General features: G+C 36.6%; 1 protein-coding gene, 1 long non-coding RNA gene and 1 pseudogene across 2 annotated transcripts; 1 reads left to right on the top strand and 2 right to left on the bottom strand.

Annotated features, from left to right (window-relative positions):
- Window positions 1-5,242: 5,242 nt before the first annotated feature.
- Window positions 5,243-7,041, top strand: LOC148696716 (uncharacterized). The gene is made up of 3 exons (XR_015962526.1): window positions 5,243-6,014; window positions 6,107-6,255; window positions 6,433-7,041. It is a non-coding gene; the product is annotated as an uncharacterized LOC148696716 (long non-coding RNA).
- Window positions 7,042-10,090: 3,049 nt separating this feature from the next.
- On the bottom strand, window positions 10,091-11,890 carry LOC137726532 (uncharacterized; the record flags this gene model as incomplete). The annotated part of the gene is given in 7 exon segments (XM_088693344.1): window positions 10,091-10,108; window positions 10,773-11,018; window positions 11,452-11,527; window positions 11,529-11,584; window positions 11,586-11,621; window positions 11,623-11,700; window positions 11,702-11,890. Coding segments are annotated over 7 exon segments (699 nt in total), but the record flags the coding sequence as incomplete, so codon positions are not given.
- Window position 11,891: 1 nt separating this feature from the next.
- The window catches only part of LOC148696717 (pentatricopeptide repeat-containing protein At1g11290, chloroplastic pseudogene), a 34,605-nt pseudogene continuing 29,618 nt past the window's right edge, over window positions 11,892-16,878 (bottom strand).

A 16,878-nucleotide genomic window follows, 5' to 3' on the forward strand; every position in this document is an offset into this window, starting at 1 on the left:
TCATAAAAATCAATCATCTCACATTTCTGCATTACAATAATTAATTGGAATTTGGTTTGTTTCGAATTATTTAATAATCTATGTGGAGAACGACCTTGCGAAATCCGTTTATACTACAATAACCTTATCATTCTTGCAAGTATTATAGGACTTTTTAACCCTTTTGCGTGTGTGGTAAAATCCCTATCAATATACTTGACAAATTTGCAAATTCATTACAATTTTATAAAAAATACTAAAACTCAAGATCTTAAATTCATAAAATATCCAAAATTTGATAAGTTTGTCAAACTAAGTATTCATCACAACAATAGCACTAAAATTGAGTTCTTTTGTTTGCCAACATTTTTCCAGCAATCAAACAGATGAAAGTATAGATAATGAAACAATCAATTCAATCAAAGACATTGAATTGAATCCAATCTCTATGACAACAAAGAAGACAAACAATTGATGTCGTCGTAGGTCATTTGAAATGAAACAAAGAACGTTGTCTTACATAGTTGGACACAGGTAGCTCCTACGAAATCTATCATCTATGTATCCTGCAAAACATTACGAACGTAGTAAAAAATAATCCTCACAGATGACAGTAAAATAATAAGAAGACAGACTTGTACCAAACGCACAAACAGGACAAATACATATTAAGGGGAAAATAACCCAGAATAAAAAGATGAGGCTTTTCAAAGCATACCAAATAGAATCACCAAGGAATTTTCCAAAGCATTACGTGATTTTTTGTCTATTTTGGTTCAATAGTTCAGGCCACATAGAAAAAAGTTAGATTGGCTTTCAAACCGCATGCTTCATCCATTTAAAAGTAGGAAAAAAGTCAGATTTTTAGTTGGTTTACATAATTTTTTATAGAAACTCTTAAAATGAGTTAGACCTGAATCGGATTTGTAATGAAAAAGTTACGCTCTGTTAAAATACGTTAATTATGGGTATTTTGTACAAACACGTACAAATTTATCAGTGCTTAAAACACTGTAGGGAGGCAGATTTTGTACATTAAAAATTGTACAAAATCCACCAATCCCTTCATTAATTGGTGGATCCGGTTCCCTTCACCAATCAAATCCCTCAAATCCTTCTCCACCACTCACATCTCTTCCCTCTCTTACCTCACCAATCAGAAAGCAACTCTCACTCTCTCTCTTCCTTCTCTCCCTCCCTCCCGAAGTTTCCCATTCTATGTAATCGCCATGAACGAGCACCAAAACTCGCACATCGAGCCCAAAGACCACACCATTGTGTTCATCTTGACTCCACGAACACAACCATACCAACCAAACTCGGAACGGACGAGTTTTGACTCGCAAACTTAGAAGGTCCAAATCGAATGAGTTTTAGATCGACGTGTTTATGATCGAAATTTTCCAGTTTTCGACGAGTTCCGACAACGGCAACTGACGAGGATCACCGAAGAAGACGACGAAATATTCTAATGACGTCAGGTAATGTCATTAACTTTTGTTAAGGATTTAACTGAATATTCCATGGAATATTCCTAACGGCTGTTAGGCCTCCGTCAGCTCTGTATGCATATGTGGCCATGCCATAACTGGGGCGTTCGGCGTCCAAAATTTTTTCTGAAAATTTGTGTAGGTCCGAGATGTTGAGTAGATTGATTTCATATATTCAAACCCTATGTTTGAGCAATTTGCGGAGGTTTTATTTAAGTTTCCGTTTATGTGTTATTAAACTAAGTTAATTAGTAATTTCATATATAGGGGAAATGTATCCCGAGGGTGTATGGGGTCAAGCAAGGCTCGGAGGCTTCGTTTTGACTACGTATCTATGAGTGGGCAATTTGTTTTTATACCTATATATAATTATAGTTTCCATGAATGCGTATGTACTTCATTTTTACGCTTATATTGCCAAGTATCGTTATTGTGATATTAAATGTGATAAATGTTGCTATATGGTTGGGATATTACTGTCATGACATTCATACATATTTGTATATGCTCAGCTTGCTGCACCCCGGTGTTAGTACTTCGCCCCAGGGCCAGTCCTTCACGTGTATGTTCATATTCCAACCGTTCGCTCGCCTTGGATCCAAGTTAGGTGCCAGTTCTGTCGTACAAATTGCATTAGGCAATCCTGACTCGTATGTGACCGTGCTTCTGCACCAGCGTTCACGTGATCATAGTACTAGAGCGTATTGATTACACCCAGTCCTGTTCGTGTCAGAAATTATCTATACGAACTCGTGTGTCAGCTTAGATGGATGAGCACTTAGTTATACTTGATTATCACATGATTATATTACTGCGGCATTTGATATATCATGATTTGGCATATTTCTGGTTATATTGTTGTTGTACTTTTGTTACATACTTACGTAGTATGTTTTATGGAAGCTATACTTGTTTTACAGCAAAGGGTTACTATGTTCGAAAATAAAGGTTTTCTTACAAATGTTGTTGCTGACCCACTTAACTTTGTTTTCTCACACCTCCAGGATTAGTAGCTGTGCTTACGTGTAAACGAGGATTCTGACAAATCTCAGGAGATGGTTATCTTCAGTGGTATAACCCTTGTCCTATTTACTATACTAGTTTATGCTCTGATATCACATGTGAAATGGGTTCAATCCCGCTCACTCGCGCACTCTTTTGACTAGGCACTTTTAGATTTAAATTTGTTCACATCCTTTTTCCACTACAATACACTTTATGGCTTCGTCACCTTTCAGGTGTCAGTCAGCACAACTCGATTCGGAGTTCAAATGGACATTCCAGATCAGGGTGTGTCAAACAACATTATAAATCTCATCAAAGGGTGTGTCAGACAACATTATAAATCTCATCAAAATAAGTCATAAAAAAGAGTCAACATTTTTTTATGGCAATATCAATCCACCCCACTCATTTTGAAATGGCATGTTTGATTCATTCAAAAGTAGGAAAAAATAGGATTTTTAGTTGGTTTATATAATCTTCCATGCAAAGCCCTAAAATGCCATGCTCAATTCATTCAAAAGTAGGGGAAAAAAAAGGATTTTTGAAGTCAAATTACCCCTATTTTGGTTCAATGGTTCAGACCACATGAAGAAAAGTCAGATTGATTTTCAAACCGCATGCTTCATCCATTCAAAAGTAGGAAAAAAGTCGGATTTTTAGTTGGTTTACATAATTTTTTTATAGAAACTCTTAAAATGACATGCTTTGTTCCTTTAAAAATATGGAACAAAGGGATTTTTTTTGCAGTGAAACTATCCTGTTCAGGTTCGATGCTTTTGGCAACATGGACAAAAGCTACATTGATTTTCAATTGCTTTCCCTTCACATGGCTACAAACCAGCAAATTTCCAATTGCTTTCTCAAATAATTTATATGTATATTTGCCTTAAGGGTTCAGAGCCTGCAAAGCAGAATTAAAACCAACGAAAAAAAAAGGCAAACAACTCTAAAATGCACATCTCAGGCACCTGGAACCGCGTATAAAATTGAAGACACCAAACCAGCTTTTCACAGTTTTTTAATCATTTTTTTCTTTCTAACCAATTTCTTTATCATTTTTATTATTTTCTGTGCCACAAATCATGGGAAAATGATCATCGTCGGATTCTTTTTCTGATGATTCTAAGATCCTATGAATATTTTATAATCGTGACCGTTCATTATATATTATGCGATCAGAAATCATTTTAAAATTTAATATTTAATATTTAAAATTAAATATAAATAATACCTAACAAAAACTGATCGCACGATGTACGATTAACGGTTACGATCACGGAATCCCAAATCATGTACTTGTGTTTAACTCCTGACATTTTTTTAATCTTATTTTTTCGTCCAGCAACCCATTACATTATCATTAATCTGTTTTTGTGCCACAAAACCTTGCGTGTAACTTTAGAAAACTAAGAACAGGGTCAAAGAGACCCGGCTGGAGGCCGGCGGCACAACCATCAACCAAAAGGACGTCAGATAGACAGACGTGTAGAATTATGCCATTGAAAATGACAGAAGCTGAGAAGTGATCGAGACGGAAAAAAAGGCTAATAACAAAGGAATTGGAGGGTATTTTCGCCCGTTTACTGTTAATAAACAGTAATTTTTTGTTGAGTTTTGGTTTATGTTATTATATTGTTCAGACATTATTGATACCATGACTATAATGTGAGTATATTGTCTATATATCCACGATGTTGTCAACAACTATAGATTGTCGATGTGTTGTTATAATTATCTATGTTGTCTACAATAGCTATGTGTTGTTACAATTATCGTTATATGCTAAATATTTCGTCTGTACTATCCACAATGTTGATATCATCAAAACCTAAAATTGTTCTTTAGATCAATGTTAGCAATGGATTCTTATGGTGAGTTGAATCAAGAGAAATCTGGTTGTGCGTTGGATTTTTCACTCTTGGGGACAAACAAAGAGTGAATATTTTCTCACGTTTTCTCGTGAACCAAACAGAGCGCTTCAAGGTAGCCAAAGACTATCTCCAAAGGAAATGTCAAGTATGCCAAATATGATTAAAAGACATTCAAGTGTTCTCCAATAGATATGCTATATATGATATTCCATGTGAGTCATTTGACTCCTTACTTTTTAGCTACATTTTTTTACAACAAACAAAGAATGAGTCAAATATATTTAATTTAATTTTTTTAATGGATGGGTCCCATTAACAATCAATAGAATACAAACTAAAACTAAGTTTGATTATTTTTTAATAGTTTATGTAACTCTATGCCCAATAAAATAAATATTTGACACATCTACTAGAAAAGAAGAAGATTTAGTACTTGTATTCAATTTGTTATATCAACCATTATATAAAATTTTGACATGATATATTTGACATATCCTTTGAAGATGCTCTAAACTCACAATTCGGGTTGCACTTGGGCCGTTTCATTTCACATTGGTACTTCTTCATTTGGCATCAATATGTTTTAATTTAGCGTTGATATGATTTAGTTTGTCTTCGATAGCTTTCATTTGGCAATGGTACGTCTTCATTTGGTAATCGATCTTTTTTATTTTTTATAAATACATAATAAAAATATGATTGACATAATATATACGTACCAATCAACAATATATACAAAATTACTATAAAGAATCTAGCCAACACAAAGGTGAATAGTGTTTTTGGTGTCATCAAGCTTCTACAAAAATATTTAAACAAAAATGCTCCCAAGATAAAAAAGACTTCAAAAGGATCCCAAAATAATGCATTGAATAAGGTAGATGTATTTTCGTCATTTTAACAATATTTTTTTAATAATTAATTTTTTTGTACAATTTTTTTTTTTAACTTTCCAAGCCAAAGGTGTTGGGTCAATCAAGGAACCCAAGTCTTTGAATTTACTTTGATTTTTCCATCTTCTCTGCATAATTTTTTGTATTAATTTCTTTGGATAGAGCATGCAATCTCAGAACAACGATGCAAGCCTTGACAAGTTTTTTTATGTGCTTGTTCTTCTTATTCTCCCTCCTAAGAATCTCAGCTGCAACTGCACTTGTCACGATCACTCCGAGTGGATATATAAGAGATGGCGAAACTCTGGTTTCAGTAGGTGGAAGCTATGACCTGGGATTATTTAGCCCTGGTAAATCGAAAAGTCGGTACTTGGGAATATGGTACAGTTTTTCTTCTGATGCAGTTGTGTGGGTAGCCAACAGAGGAACACCACTTGGTGATTCTTCAGGACTTTTGAAGCTCACCGAGCAAGGAGTTCTAGTCCTCCTGAATAGCTCAAACAGCATTGTGTGGTCATCGAATTCATCAAGAATTGCGGGGAATCCTATATCGCAACAAGACTCTAGATTAAGTGCTTCCACATTATCAGTGGAGTTGCTCGAGGGCTTCTTTATCTTCACCAAGACTCTAGATTAAGGATTATACATTGAGATCTGAAATGTAGTAATATTCTGCTAGATAATAATATGAACCCGAAGATTTCAGACTTCGGCCTAGCTAAAACATTATGCGGTGACCAAAGTCAGGCCAATACAAACAGAGTGGTTGGAACCTAGTAAGCATGCTTAGACTTGTTTTGTGGTTTATAATTTTATTGTTCTGCTTTTGAAGCTCTCTCTCACTGATTATTGCATATTGATCTGGCAGTGGTTATGTCTCCGGAATACGCAGCAGATGGAATTTTCTCGATGAAATCTGATGTGTTTGGCTTGGGAGTCATACTGCTTGAGATGTTGAGTAGGAAGAAGAACAGGGGATTTCGTCATCCAGATCACGACCACAACCTTCTTGGACATGTAAGTTTAACCAACGAGGTTATGATATTTTACATTAAAAAGAATAGTGAATTAGACGGTGCTCTTCGAAGCACGTCTTGTAATGACATGCCATTTAACAGTGTTGAAGGTCTGCAGCAAAGTCCCTTTTACATATTAGGCCACTAACATATCATACATGTTTCAATTTGTTTTAAGGCATGGATACTTTGGATTCAAGATAAACCACTAGAACTGATCGAGAAGACATTTTGTGATTCGTGGAACATATATGAAGTGTTAAGGTGTCTTCATGTGGGGATGTTATGTGTGCAAAGAGTACCTGAGGATAGACCAAGCATGTCATCTGTGGTTTTGATGTTGAGCAGTGATGTTGCCTTGCCGCCTCCAAAGCAGCCTGGTTTTTACACTGAACGAAGCGTTCATGAATCACCATCGAGGACGCTTCCATGTTCGGATAATACTTTCAGCACTGCGATGATAGAAGCTTGGTAGATCATCATTGAAGTGCTTGTTAGTCCTTCAATCTACCATCACAAAACGTGTTCGGAAGGTTGACATGAAGCGTATAGTCTTTTGCTGGCAAACAAACATGCAATTATAACTCTGCAAGAAAAATATTTATGATTACAAGTTTTAAGTCTATAAAACATGTCAAAAGTTCTATTACAATAGTAGCACATTGTGTCATGGTGTTATGAATAGAAAAACAGTTGATTGGTTATATATGAAAAGAAATTTACTTATCATGGGAGAGGTTGGTCTAGGTTCTGCCCAGATGCTAAGCAGATGCCAAAATGTGTATCCTGGAGACTTGTTGGTTCAACCTGAAAGGAAAATGAATAGATTTTCAAATTGAAATGGTGTAGAAAAATGATGTTAGTTGAACTATTGTCAAAACTGTGAATTGGGATTATCTTTTTTTGTTCAAGATTTTTACTAATTTGATCGGCACAGATTTTTTCTGCAATTTTTTAAGCAAACACAATGAGAAATTATGTAATTGCTGGATAAAAAAAGGCATGAGTAGAAAATGATAGTAGTCAACAAAAGCAGAGAGCTAGGTGTATAACAAAGCATCAATAATGCATATTTGAATGAGAAAAATAAGAGAGGTGTTAAAAAAAAAAAGGATAAAAATTGTTACAAAGATAAAAATCGGTAGAATGATAAATTAAAAGAGCAAGTTGAAAGGTGTAATATGTGACATGATTTCATCAAATCAAAAGGTCATGAGTTTATAACAGATGTATAAAACTACTCCTTATAACTGAAGCATAGCCAGACTACATTTTTAGGATTTGGAATATTTATCGTTTATAACCCTAAACCCTAACCCCAAACAATCAACAAAAAGGACAACACCTATAAATTGATACTCAATTACCACGACTGATCATCATGGTTACACACGATACAGAGGTCAATTTGCAAAACAAATACAATTTGGAATGTTTGATGTCCGGAAACAACGGCAAGTTCATTGATAACCAATAAATAAGAAAACATAAACACGAATTAAATTTTTTGAGATTTCATCAAAGGAATTTTATTCATACCTTTTCTATTATGTCTTTAGATTGATTGCCAACAAAATGGTCTTTTTTTTTTTTTTCTTTCTCAACTCTGTGCAGTTCAATAGTAGAATCACCAAACCCTGCAACGAACGAAAATACTATTGATTAGAAAATTCCAAAAACTTAATTAGATTTAACCAATACAGTCCTAAACCTGATAAATTTGAAAAATATAAAGAAAATTCTGTAATTTTTTGGTTTTTCGTCAAATGATAGATTTGTTAGATTAAACACTGACGGTGTTCGAACAAACGCTGTCATGCAATGGCTCAACTCCTTTCCACTATTGTGGTAAAGGGCCATTTACAGAATTTTGTAATTAACATATTAAAAATGCATATAACATTTATTAATCCAAAAGAAGCAAGCTAGTCATGATAAACAATTTGATCAGTTAAGAAAATCTCTTTCTTTTATCATTTTACAACACTGTTGTTTTCAAAAATATTTAAACAAAGATATCTCCATCTGTGAAATTTCAGTCTCTTAGCAAACCTCTCCCTATCACACTGTCAGCAACCAATTTGTTGCCTTCGTATTCAATCTATTTTCTCACCTAAATCCATACATATACTCTCTTTCAAATTATACTCTCCATCAGTCCCACTAAGCTTTTGTCCAACGATTAACATAAGAAAACCAATGTTCTTAACCAACCATGCTCATCAATCCTTACGCTTTGTGTATACAATTTTACACATTTTCAAATCTGCATATTTTTTAGATCTTGTAATTTTTCAATAAATTTATTAGTTTAGCATTCTTAATCAAGGCTTTCAATCCAAAAACACTAAAATTGTTATCTTCACAACATCAAAGATTGCTGGTTGCCGTAGCCAAAGCGTTACCAATCATATTGTCATTTTGGATAATTTACAATTGACTTGACCACAATTCATGCTATCTTTATTAATTGCAATGTAAATATTATTCAATCACTCACAACACACTATTTCCCTTTTTCACAAAAAGCATTGACCCATTTTTCATTATTTATTGAGAAATACTATTTGCAAATAGTCAAAACTGAAATATGCAAACAAAAACCACAAAACACTCATATGCAAACAAAACATAGTCCCTCCGAAAAAAAAAAAAAAAAAAAAAAAAAAAACCAAAAAACGATTGCATCCAACAAAAGATTCAGGAAAAAGAAAAAAAATTATATACCTTGATGATAAAGAGCTTGCAAAGCCGCAGAGAGAAAAACTGAAAAATTCAAGCAACAACTTTTGCTGCAACTAAAAATCACCAGTAAACGTTTGATCGTATCCTTAACTTTTCCTGAAATAAAAAATCAAAACACATTAGAGAACCACACATTGTCTATAATCTAAAAAGATAATTTTAGACTTATACTATTTTATTTCAAAAAAACACAAAAATAACATGTATTTTAAATAAATTAAAAAAATACAGACGTGTCTACTGGGCAAAACACTTTGATCAAAACCTTAAGAAAAGGGATCCTCTCCGGATCCCTTCCACCAAATCAACCAAGGTTACAAATCCGGATCTTTGAAATTTGATCCAACGGCTACAAACATGGGCCCACTTTAAAAGTTATAATAACTTTAGATGTTGGATGAAATTTCAAAAGCCTCGATTTGTGGCCTTGGTGGAAGGAATCCGGAGAGTATCCCTTTCCCGAATATTTAAAACGAATGAAGTCTAAAACCTGCGAAAGAGATGTGGGGGAATCTAATTTTTTCTTTTAAGAGTGCAAGTAAAATAATGAATTCCCGATGGCAAGCTTCCCCAAAAATCAAAATACCACTTGACTTCAAAAGTAAAATTCCTCCAAATTCGAAAGTTAAAATTCTTAATTTTGGGTTTTAATTCCTCTATGATTAGTAAGCCATGAACGATCCGTAACCAGGATCCAACATTTTACTTTGATTCAACATGCCATTAGCATTAAGCTCAATTTTCATATAGTTTTGTATCATGATACTTGATGCACTAGACCAAGTTCCCGGCACACCGAAAAATTTCTCCCTCATAAGAGGCACATAACACACACGTATGCAAATAAACAAGAAGAAAAACTCCATGCCTAATTAGTAACAACCACCCAACCTATTTACGTCTAACCCGGAACAGGATAGGCCGCTTATTAGATTAGTGACAATAAACTTCACTATATGCGCCCATAAAGGTCTTGGACAAAAATGCAACAAGAAACACCGGTATTCCAGATACAACACGGCGGATAAGAGTTCCTTAAACTTGGATCCTAGGTGGTCAGTAGTCTTTTGAATACAAGATTTTCCTGCTCATCAGGGCACAACATCAACCTGTGCAAACATCATAAAAATTGCAAAATTGGAAACTCAAGATTACTATTCCTGCAGCATAATTGAATTGCTAACAGATCGAGTGAAAAACAGTTCCAATGACAAAAGGCAACAGATGTTCGGTCGGAGCTCAAAAAAAGAAGAATCCTCACTAGACAAAAAACAGTTCCATTTAATTCTCCATTCTTTTGCAAGATAGATCCTAGGTAGCGAAAGCGGTCGCTCTTTGGTACTTCCTGATCTCCGATCCTCACCCCTAACTCATTTTGGCCTCTATTTACACTGAACTTGCACTCCATATATTCTGTCTTTGATCGGCTTAGGCGAAGACCTTTAGATTCCAACACTTGTCTCCAAAAGTTAAGCTTTGCATTTACCCCTTCTTGAGTTTCATCTATCAACACTACATCGTCTGCGAAAAGCATACACCAAGGAATATCATCTTGAATATGTCTCGTTAACTCATCCATTACCAATGTAAAAAGGTAAGGACTTAAGAATGAGCCTTGATGTAACCCTACAATTATGGGGAAGCTTTCGGTTTGTCCTTCATGAGTTCTTACGGCACTTCAGTAGATCTCTATCAACATAAAAGTATAAAATAACTAACTTTTGAAAGGCAAATGATAACACTTTCAACATTTAGCAACGCAAAAATAGATACCTTGAACTCAAAGAATCCACCAGGTTTCAACATAAAAGCAGCCCCTTTGCAAAGATGTAGAAGATCAACCATGCCATTGATACCATCGTCCAATGCAACTCTAGGTTCATGCTGTCCAACTTCAGCTTGCAGCCCTGATATATTGGCATTTGGTATGTACGATGGATTACTCACAAAACCTGAGAGCTTACCTTCCACATCCTCTAATGGTCCAAACCAAGATCCTTGCCTTAGCTCCATTACATCCTGATTGGCAAATCAAAACAAATAGAAAACTTTGAATGTAGTATAAGAAAGATATGAAAGTTCAAATATTTGGACCTTCCATCTTCAAGTTACTTGGCAATCAAAACACACTTGTTACCCAATTCGATCACATGAGTTGATATTATCATTTCCTTAAAACTTATCGAATGTTTTGAAGCCTATAAGTCGCCACTCAATATTTCTCTTCATAACACAGCATAGAATGTAAATACATAGCATATGAACTCAACTATCATTCTTGTCAGTTTGTAATCAATCTTAAGTCTTTAACATGGACCAAAATATGGAAGTTGACGTTCATTTCTAATTTCAAGTACCTTGAATCTCGTGAGTTATCGGTTATCAAATCCAAGCCAATCATAGGAACCAAATGCGTCCCCAGTACATTAGCACTAAATCTTTAAACATTAACCTGCAAACCATACCTCTGCATATTAAAAGCTGCAACCCCAATTGCCGCGGGACTCAAATCCGTAGCAATGACTCTCAACCCTCCCAATCCCAATCGTGCCACTCCCCGTCCCCAAATCAGCCCACAACCCCTCAACCCCTCATTCCCTCATTCCCCAAAACAACCCACCCCCCCCCCCCCCCCCCCCCCCCCAAACACCAAATCAACAATGAGCTCAGTCTCCGGCCTCGGAATCAAAACCCCTTCTTCCAACACACAACACAAAGTCCCTCCAATGCTTGCACTCGACAACATAGTGAAAAGGCCTCCTCTCCTCAACCCTCTGCTTCGACAACATATAAAGCTCCTCAATTTCCACCCTCAGCCTAACGCTTCCCCCATTGTTATCGGCATTTTCGGGTTCTTGGACTGCGTCCTCCATGAGCCATTTGAGCTCTATTCTTCAGCTGAATCCAAGAACAACCTGGTGTTTTTGTGATTCCTGTCTCTCATTACCTTCCTAGTTTCTGAAGCTTCTTCCCATCGCTTGGCAGTGACTAAAATGTTGGACAACAACGCATAGTTGCCAGGGTTATCTGGTTCAATCTCGAAGAGCTTGTTTGCTGCAATTTTTGCTAAGTCTACATTTTTATGAACTCTACACGCACCAAGCAATGCTCCCCAAGCACCGGGAGTAGGTTCCAATGGCATTCTTTGTATGAAATGATATGCCTCTACTAGGCGACCAGCGTGGCTAAGCACATCAACCATGCATGAGTAATGATCTGCATCGGGTTCTATTGAGTGATCCCTCCTCATTGAATAAAAAACCATGATGCCTTCACCAACCAGCCGAGAATGACTACAACAGCACAAAACACCAGTGAAAGTAACAGAATTGGGCTTCACCCCGGAGTCTTAACATTTTTCTGAATAGCAACACGGCTTCTTCTCCATTCTCATGCATCGAATTTGCAATGATCATCATATTCCAAGCAACTGTATCCCTTCTTGGCATCATATCAAAGACCCTCCGAGAAAGTTCCAACTCACCACATTTTGCGTACATGAAAACCAAAGTTGTTGTGGTAGCCAAGTCCTCCATTAAACAATTCCTAAATATGTAACTGTGCTCCTCTTTGCCTGCCCTCAAGCTCTCCAAATCTTTGCAAGCTGGTAACAAACTAGTAATTGTGATCTGATTGGGCTTTTACACCTTTTTCGCAATCTCTGTTCGAAAAATACGCAGTTAGAAGTACATTCCAGGACACGACATCTCGTTTAGACATCATATCAAATACCAACTGAGCTTGTTTAATGCTCAGACAACTAGCATACATATTTACAAGGGCTCTGCTAACGAAAACATTCTCTTCCATTCCATGTCTGATCACAAACCCATGAATCACTCTTCCCAAATTCAAATCTTTCAACTCCGAGCAAGCTGGTAGGATTGGAGAAACTGTTACTACATTGGGTCTCACTCCATCTCGCGAAATGCCTCCAAACCTTGTCTAGGTACCCCGCAGTTAACATAACAAGAACACAAAGTGGTCCAAGACACCACATCTTTCACCGCCATGGCATCGAAAACCCGTCTTGCCCCACCCCCATCAACATATTTACATTTTCGAAACATATCGACCATTGCATTGCCCATAGAGACATCCTAATGAAACCCGAATCGAACTGCATCATCGTGAAGCTCTTCAACATTTCTAACATCACCAAGATCAGCACACACCTTAGCAACTGACAGAAGCAGAAGATTATTCGGGCACAATTCGCCGAGCTCTGAGTGAAGCATAAAGATTTATGGATTCCTCGAGGAACCCATGTCGCGTGTAGCCTGATAAGAGCACGGTCCACACAGGCACGGTCCACCCATGTCGCGTGTAGCTTTGAAAGCATGTGATATTATTGTTTTAATGGCTTTTGCACCTTGTAATCTGCAGGGAGAAGCTTCGAGTTTGCAAGTGCTTTTGAAAAGCAGTTGAGAAGTACCGATTCTTCGCTCCAAGACAGGTAATAAGCGACAATGACTCTGACTAGGCGAAACGACACGCTCCGTGTGTTTATTAGCTTTATTTTTAGGCATGGAACGACATTCCACCAGCTTGCATTTTATTTTGTTTCGTTTGTTCGTTTTCCTTTTTGTAAGACTTTGTAATAGCCAAATGTTGTAAAATCGATGGTATGTGCAGTGGAATAAAATAAATAAGACACAAAATTTTTGACGTTCCTCTACAGTCTGTGACTGGAGTACGTCCTCGGAGCAGCAATGGTGCTTCCATTATAGTTTAGAATAATAAGAGTACAAAATAACTCTCTCTCTATTATCCCCTCTGCTCTTCCTCTCTTTTCTCTCTTCCTCTTCTGCTCTTTTATCTCTTCCTCTTCTGTGAGCCTCCCTGGCTTCTATATCCTCATTCGTTTTATAAGCAAAGAGAACACTATTCATTTTACAAATTTTCCACAAATGATTAGTGAAAATACTGTGCATAAATAGTAACAAACTATTCATGTGGGCCATCCACATATTATTCACAACACTCCCCTTGGATGGCCACAAGTCTTCAATTGACTCGTTAAAATCTTGATCTGTTGTGGATGCTCCCCCTTGATGAGTATCTCCCCCTGATTTCAAATCATTTAGGCTGATCGTTGATCATTTTGCTTCAGTCTCTTAGCAAGAAGAGTTGCCGAAAGGGGTGCTTTACTTGTTGTTAACTTTCCACATGCTTGTTCTTGAATTGGGTTGGAATGCCTTTTGTTAGGCTTCCTCTAAAGGTCTGAATTTACTACTTTTATCTGGAGCTGAATTTGATTCAAGGGTGGTGGACACTTGATCTTGAATCAGACTTGTGATTTCTTCAAGGGTCGTCTAGGCTTAATCTTGAATGAAATTGGACCATGAGGAGCTTTATGTGACGAGTGATCTTAGGCTTTGTCGGGGATGAACTAGCATGCGTTTTGTTGTGCTTGTCTCCACATGTTTCAATGTATCATTTTCACTTGTCTTATCTGTTCCCTTGCAGAAGTGGTATTTTCCCTATGCAAGTTTGACATCTTCTCTTGTAGTATTTGTCCTCTGAAGCATGAGTGGAATGCAAACCTTGCATTTGAATGGTCCTTCACTTCTTGGTGACTCATCCATGCGTGGCAGCTTCAATGTAAAAAGTCAACAACAGGCCAATTATTCTGCGGTGTTAATGACTTGAGACCCAGCTCCATCAACAGTTGAAGATGAGTACTCGAGAGCAATTCTAGGTAAGCAATCAGGAAAGGTTCCAAGCAGTCGGTTCCATACTGAAAGTTTGAGTGGAGGTTCCGACATATTGCTTTCTTTTATCCTTGTCTTGCAGGTAAGAACAAGGACAAAGGAAAGGACAGGGAGATTGCATGATATGAGATATTCTTGCTCTCGTCCCTGATGATATGAGATAATCTTGCTTTGGTGTGACTGGTTTGAAGAGGTATTCTCGAAGAGGAAGAAAACTGGGTATTTCGAGATGCTTTGTTGAATATGCATTCTCGGAGACGAGGAAGAGTTAGGTATTCTTGCAAGTTTGCCTTGTTATGAAGAACGAATGTCGACATATATAGAGATTTTTCAATAGCAAGTAATGATGTTGTGCCTTTACTCTTGTCAGTAACTGTGGTGTAATTAGAACAGTAAGATTTACGTGTTTTCAACTTTGTCAAAGATCTTTGACAAAGTTGCACGCGATATCCAAAAAAGCTAAGATTGTGTCTGAAAAATGTCAACGAACTTTATTCAGGAAAATCTGACTTTTGAAATTCGGAGAGCAGTGCCTCTTCGATCTCTGAACAAGTGGCTATGTTGCCTCTTCTTTTATAGAGACATCAATTGTGTTCAAGAGTATGCTCATAAAGTTGTTGCCTGTAGAAATTTTCCCTTTCTTACACTTCTGAGATTTTATTTGACCTTTTTTTTCCTTCACCATTTCTGAAAATGGCTTGCCCATCTAACATTTTCTTAGATTTGAGTCTTAGAAGTGACACAAATGAACGGTGTTAGGATAACATATGGCGCTCGTCCTTCTTATCTTCTAATGGTCTTCTTACGGTTGGGGACTATGTGATGAAAAATAACATACCAGCTACTGTGGTGGCTAGGAATCTTCTCACTCCAAAGGATAACAGAATCCTTTCAAAACGGTCTGATGAGTTGGCCGTTTAAGACTCATTGGCTCTCAGTGTTCAGTGTGCTAGCTCTGTTTCCAATATGGGCCAACGCCTAATTGCTTGAACTCACCAAGTTGAATCATTGATGGTTGAGGTGGCAAGTCTTAAACAAGAGATCAGAGGGCTCAAGCACGAGAATAGAGTCTTACACGTGCTTACAAATAATTACTCGACGAGCATGAAAAGAAAGCTCGACCAGTTACAGGAATTCGAAAATCAGATTCAAAGTGATCATCAAAGGTTCGTTGCTAGATTCCGAAGGCAACTGATGCCTTCCCCTTCTGGTGTTTTGTCAAGTACTGGGGTGCCACTTCCCCCTTCTGGGGTATTGCCGAGTACTGAGGCTTCACATGAGCCACCTTTGTGAAGGCTTCATCCTATTTGTTTGTTTTAGCTCATGTGTATGTACATGTCTGTAATTTCTCGGAGATATCAATATATAAGCTTTATTTCATTCAATGTATTGTGCCAAATACAATAAAGCATATAATTCACTAAGATGTGGTACTTCTGGACTAAATATCAATTTATCATTACCCTCTCGAAGATAAATGATCGTTCTTAGTGTTTAAATCATTTGAGTATTCATCTCATAATCTTAATATCATAGACATCATGGATAAGATTCGTGTTGGCATATTGTTCGATCTACAGTTTGAGACAATATTTCTCTCAACACTTTATACTCTTTCTAGACTCTTCAGGAGTTTCAATTTAATATCATCAACTCTTGTAAGAGATTTTAGTATGTTGCAACAATATCATAATGAAAGTACCCATTAAGGCAATTTATACCATCCATTGGTATTAAGTACATATTTTATACTTTACCTTTTTAGGGCTTTCTTCAAGCAATATGAATCCTTCAGGGATTTTCTACACTTCATGACACATTTTCCTTTGGAATTTATACAAAGCAATTTGCTTCCATGTATATTTGAGGGATTTACTTACGGAGATATGATGTGGGTGACTCATAACCCTTCGTATATAATTCTCCATTCATATGAACTCATTTACAACCTTGTGTCATATCATGTGAGTGTATTTCATGGTATTACAAATGCCAATATGTAACCTTCTAGGTCCAACATCCTTTGGCTATTTGTATTGTATTCAAGTATATAGGTCTATTTTTCCATGTTCTTACAAAATTGTAATGGAATTGCCTTTCTCCATTTTGGCCAATAATTTTATTGACGGAAAAAGAACCAGACTCAATATGAACATAACTCATTG

The sequence above is a fragment of the Pyrus communis genome, chromosome 5, assembly GCF_041283825.1.
Source record: "Pyrus communis isolate YQ-2024b chromosome 5, ASM4128382v1, whole genome shotgun sequence".
NCBI lineage: Eukaryota > Viridiplantae > Streptophyta > Magnoliopsida > Rosales > Rosaceae > Pyrus > Pyrus communis.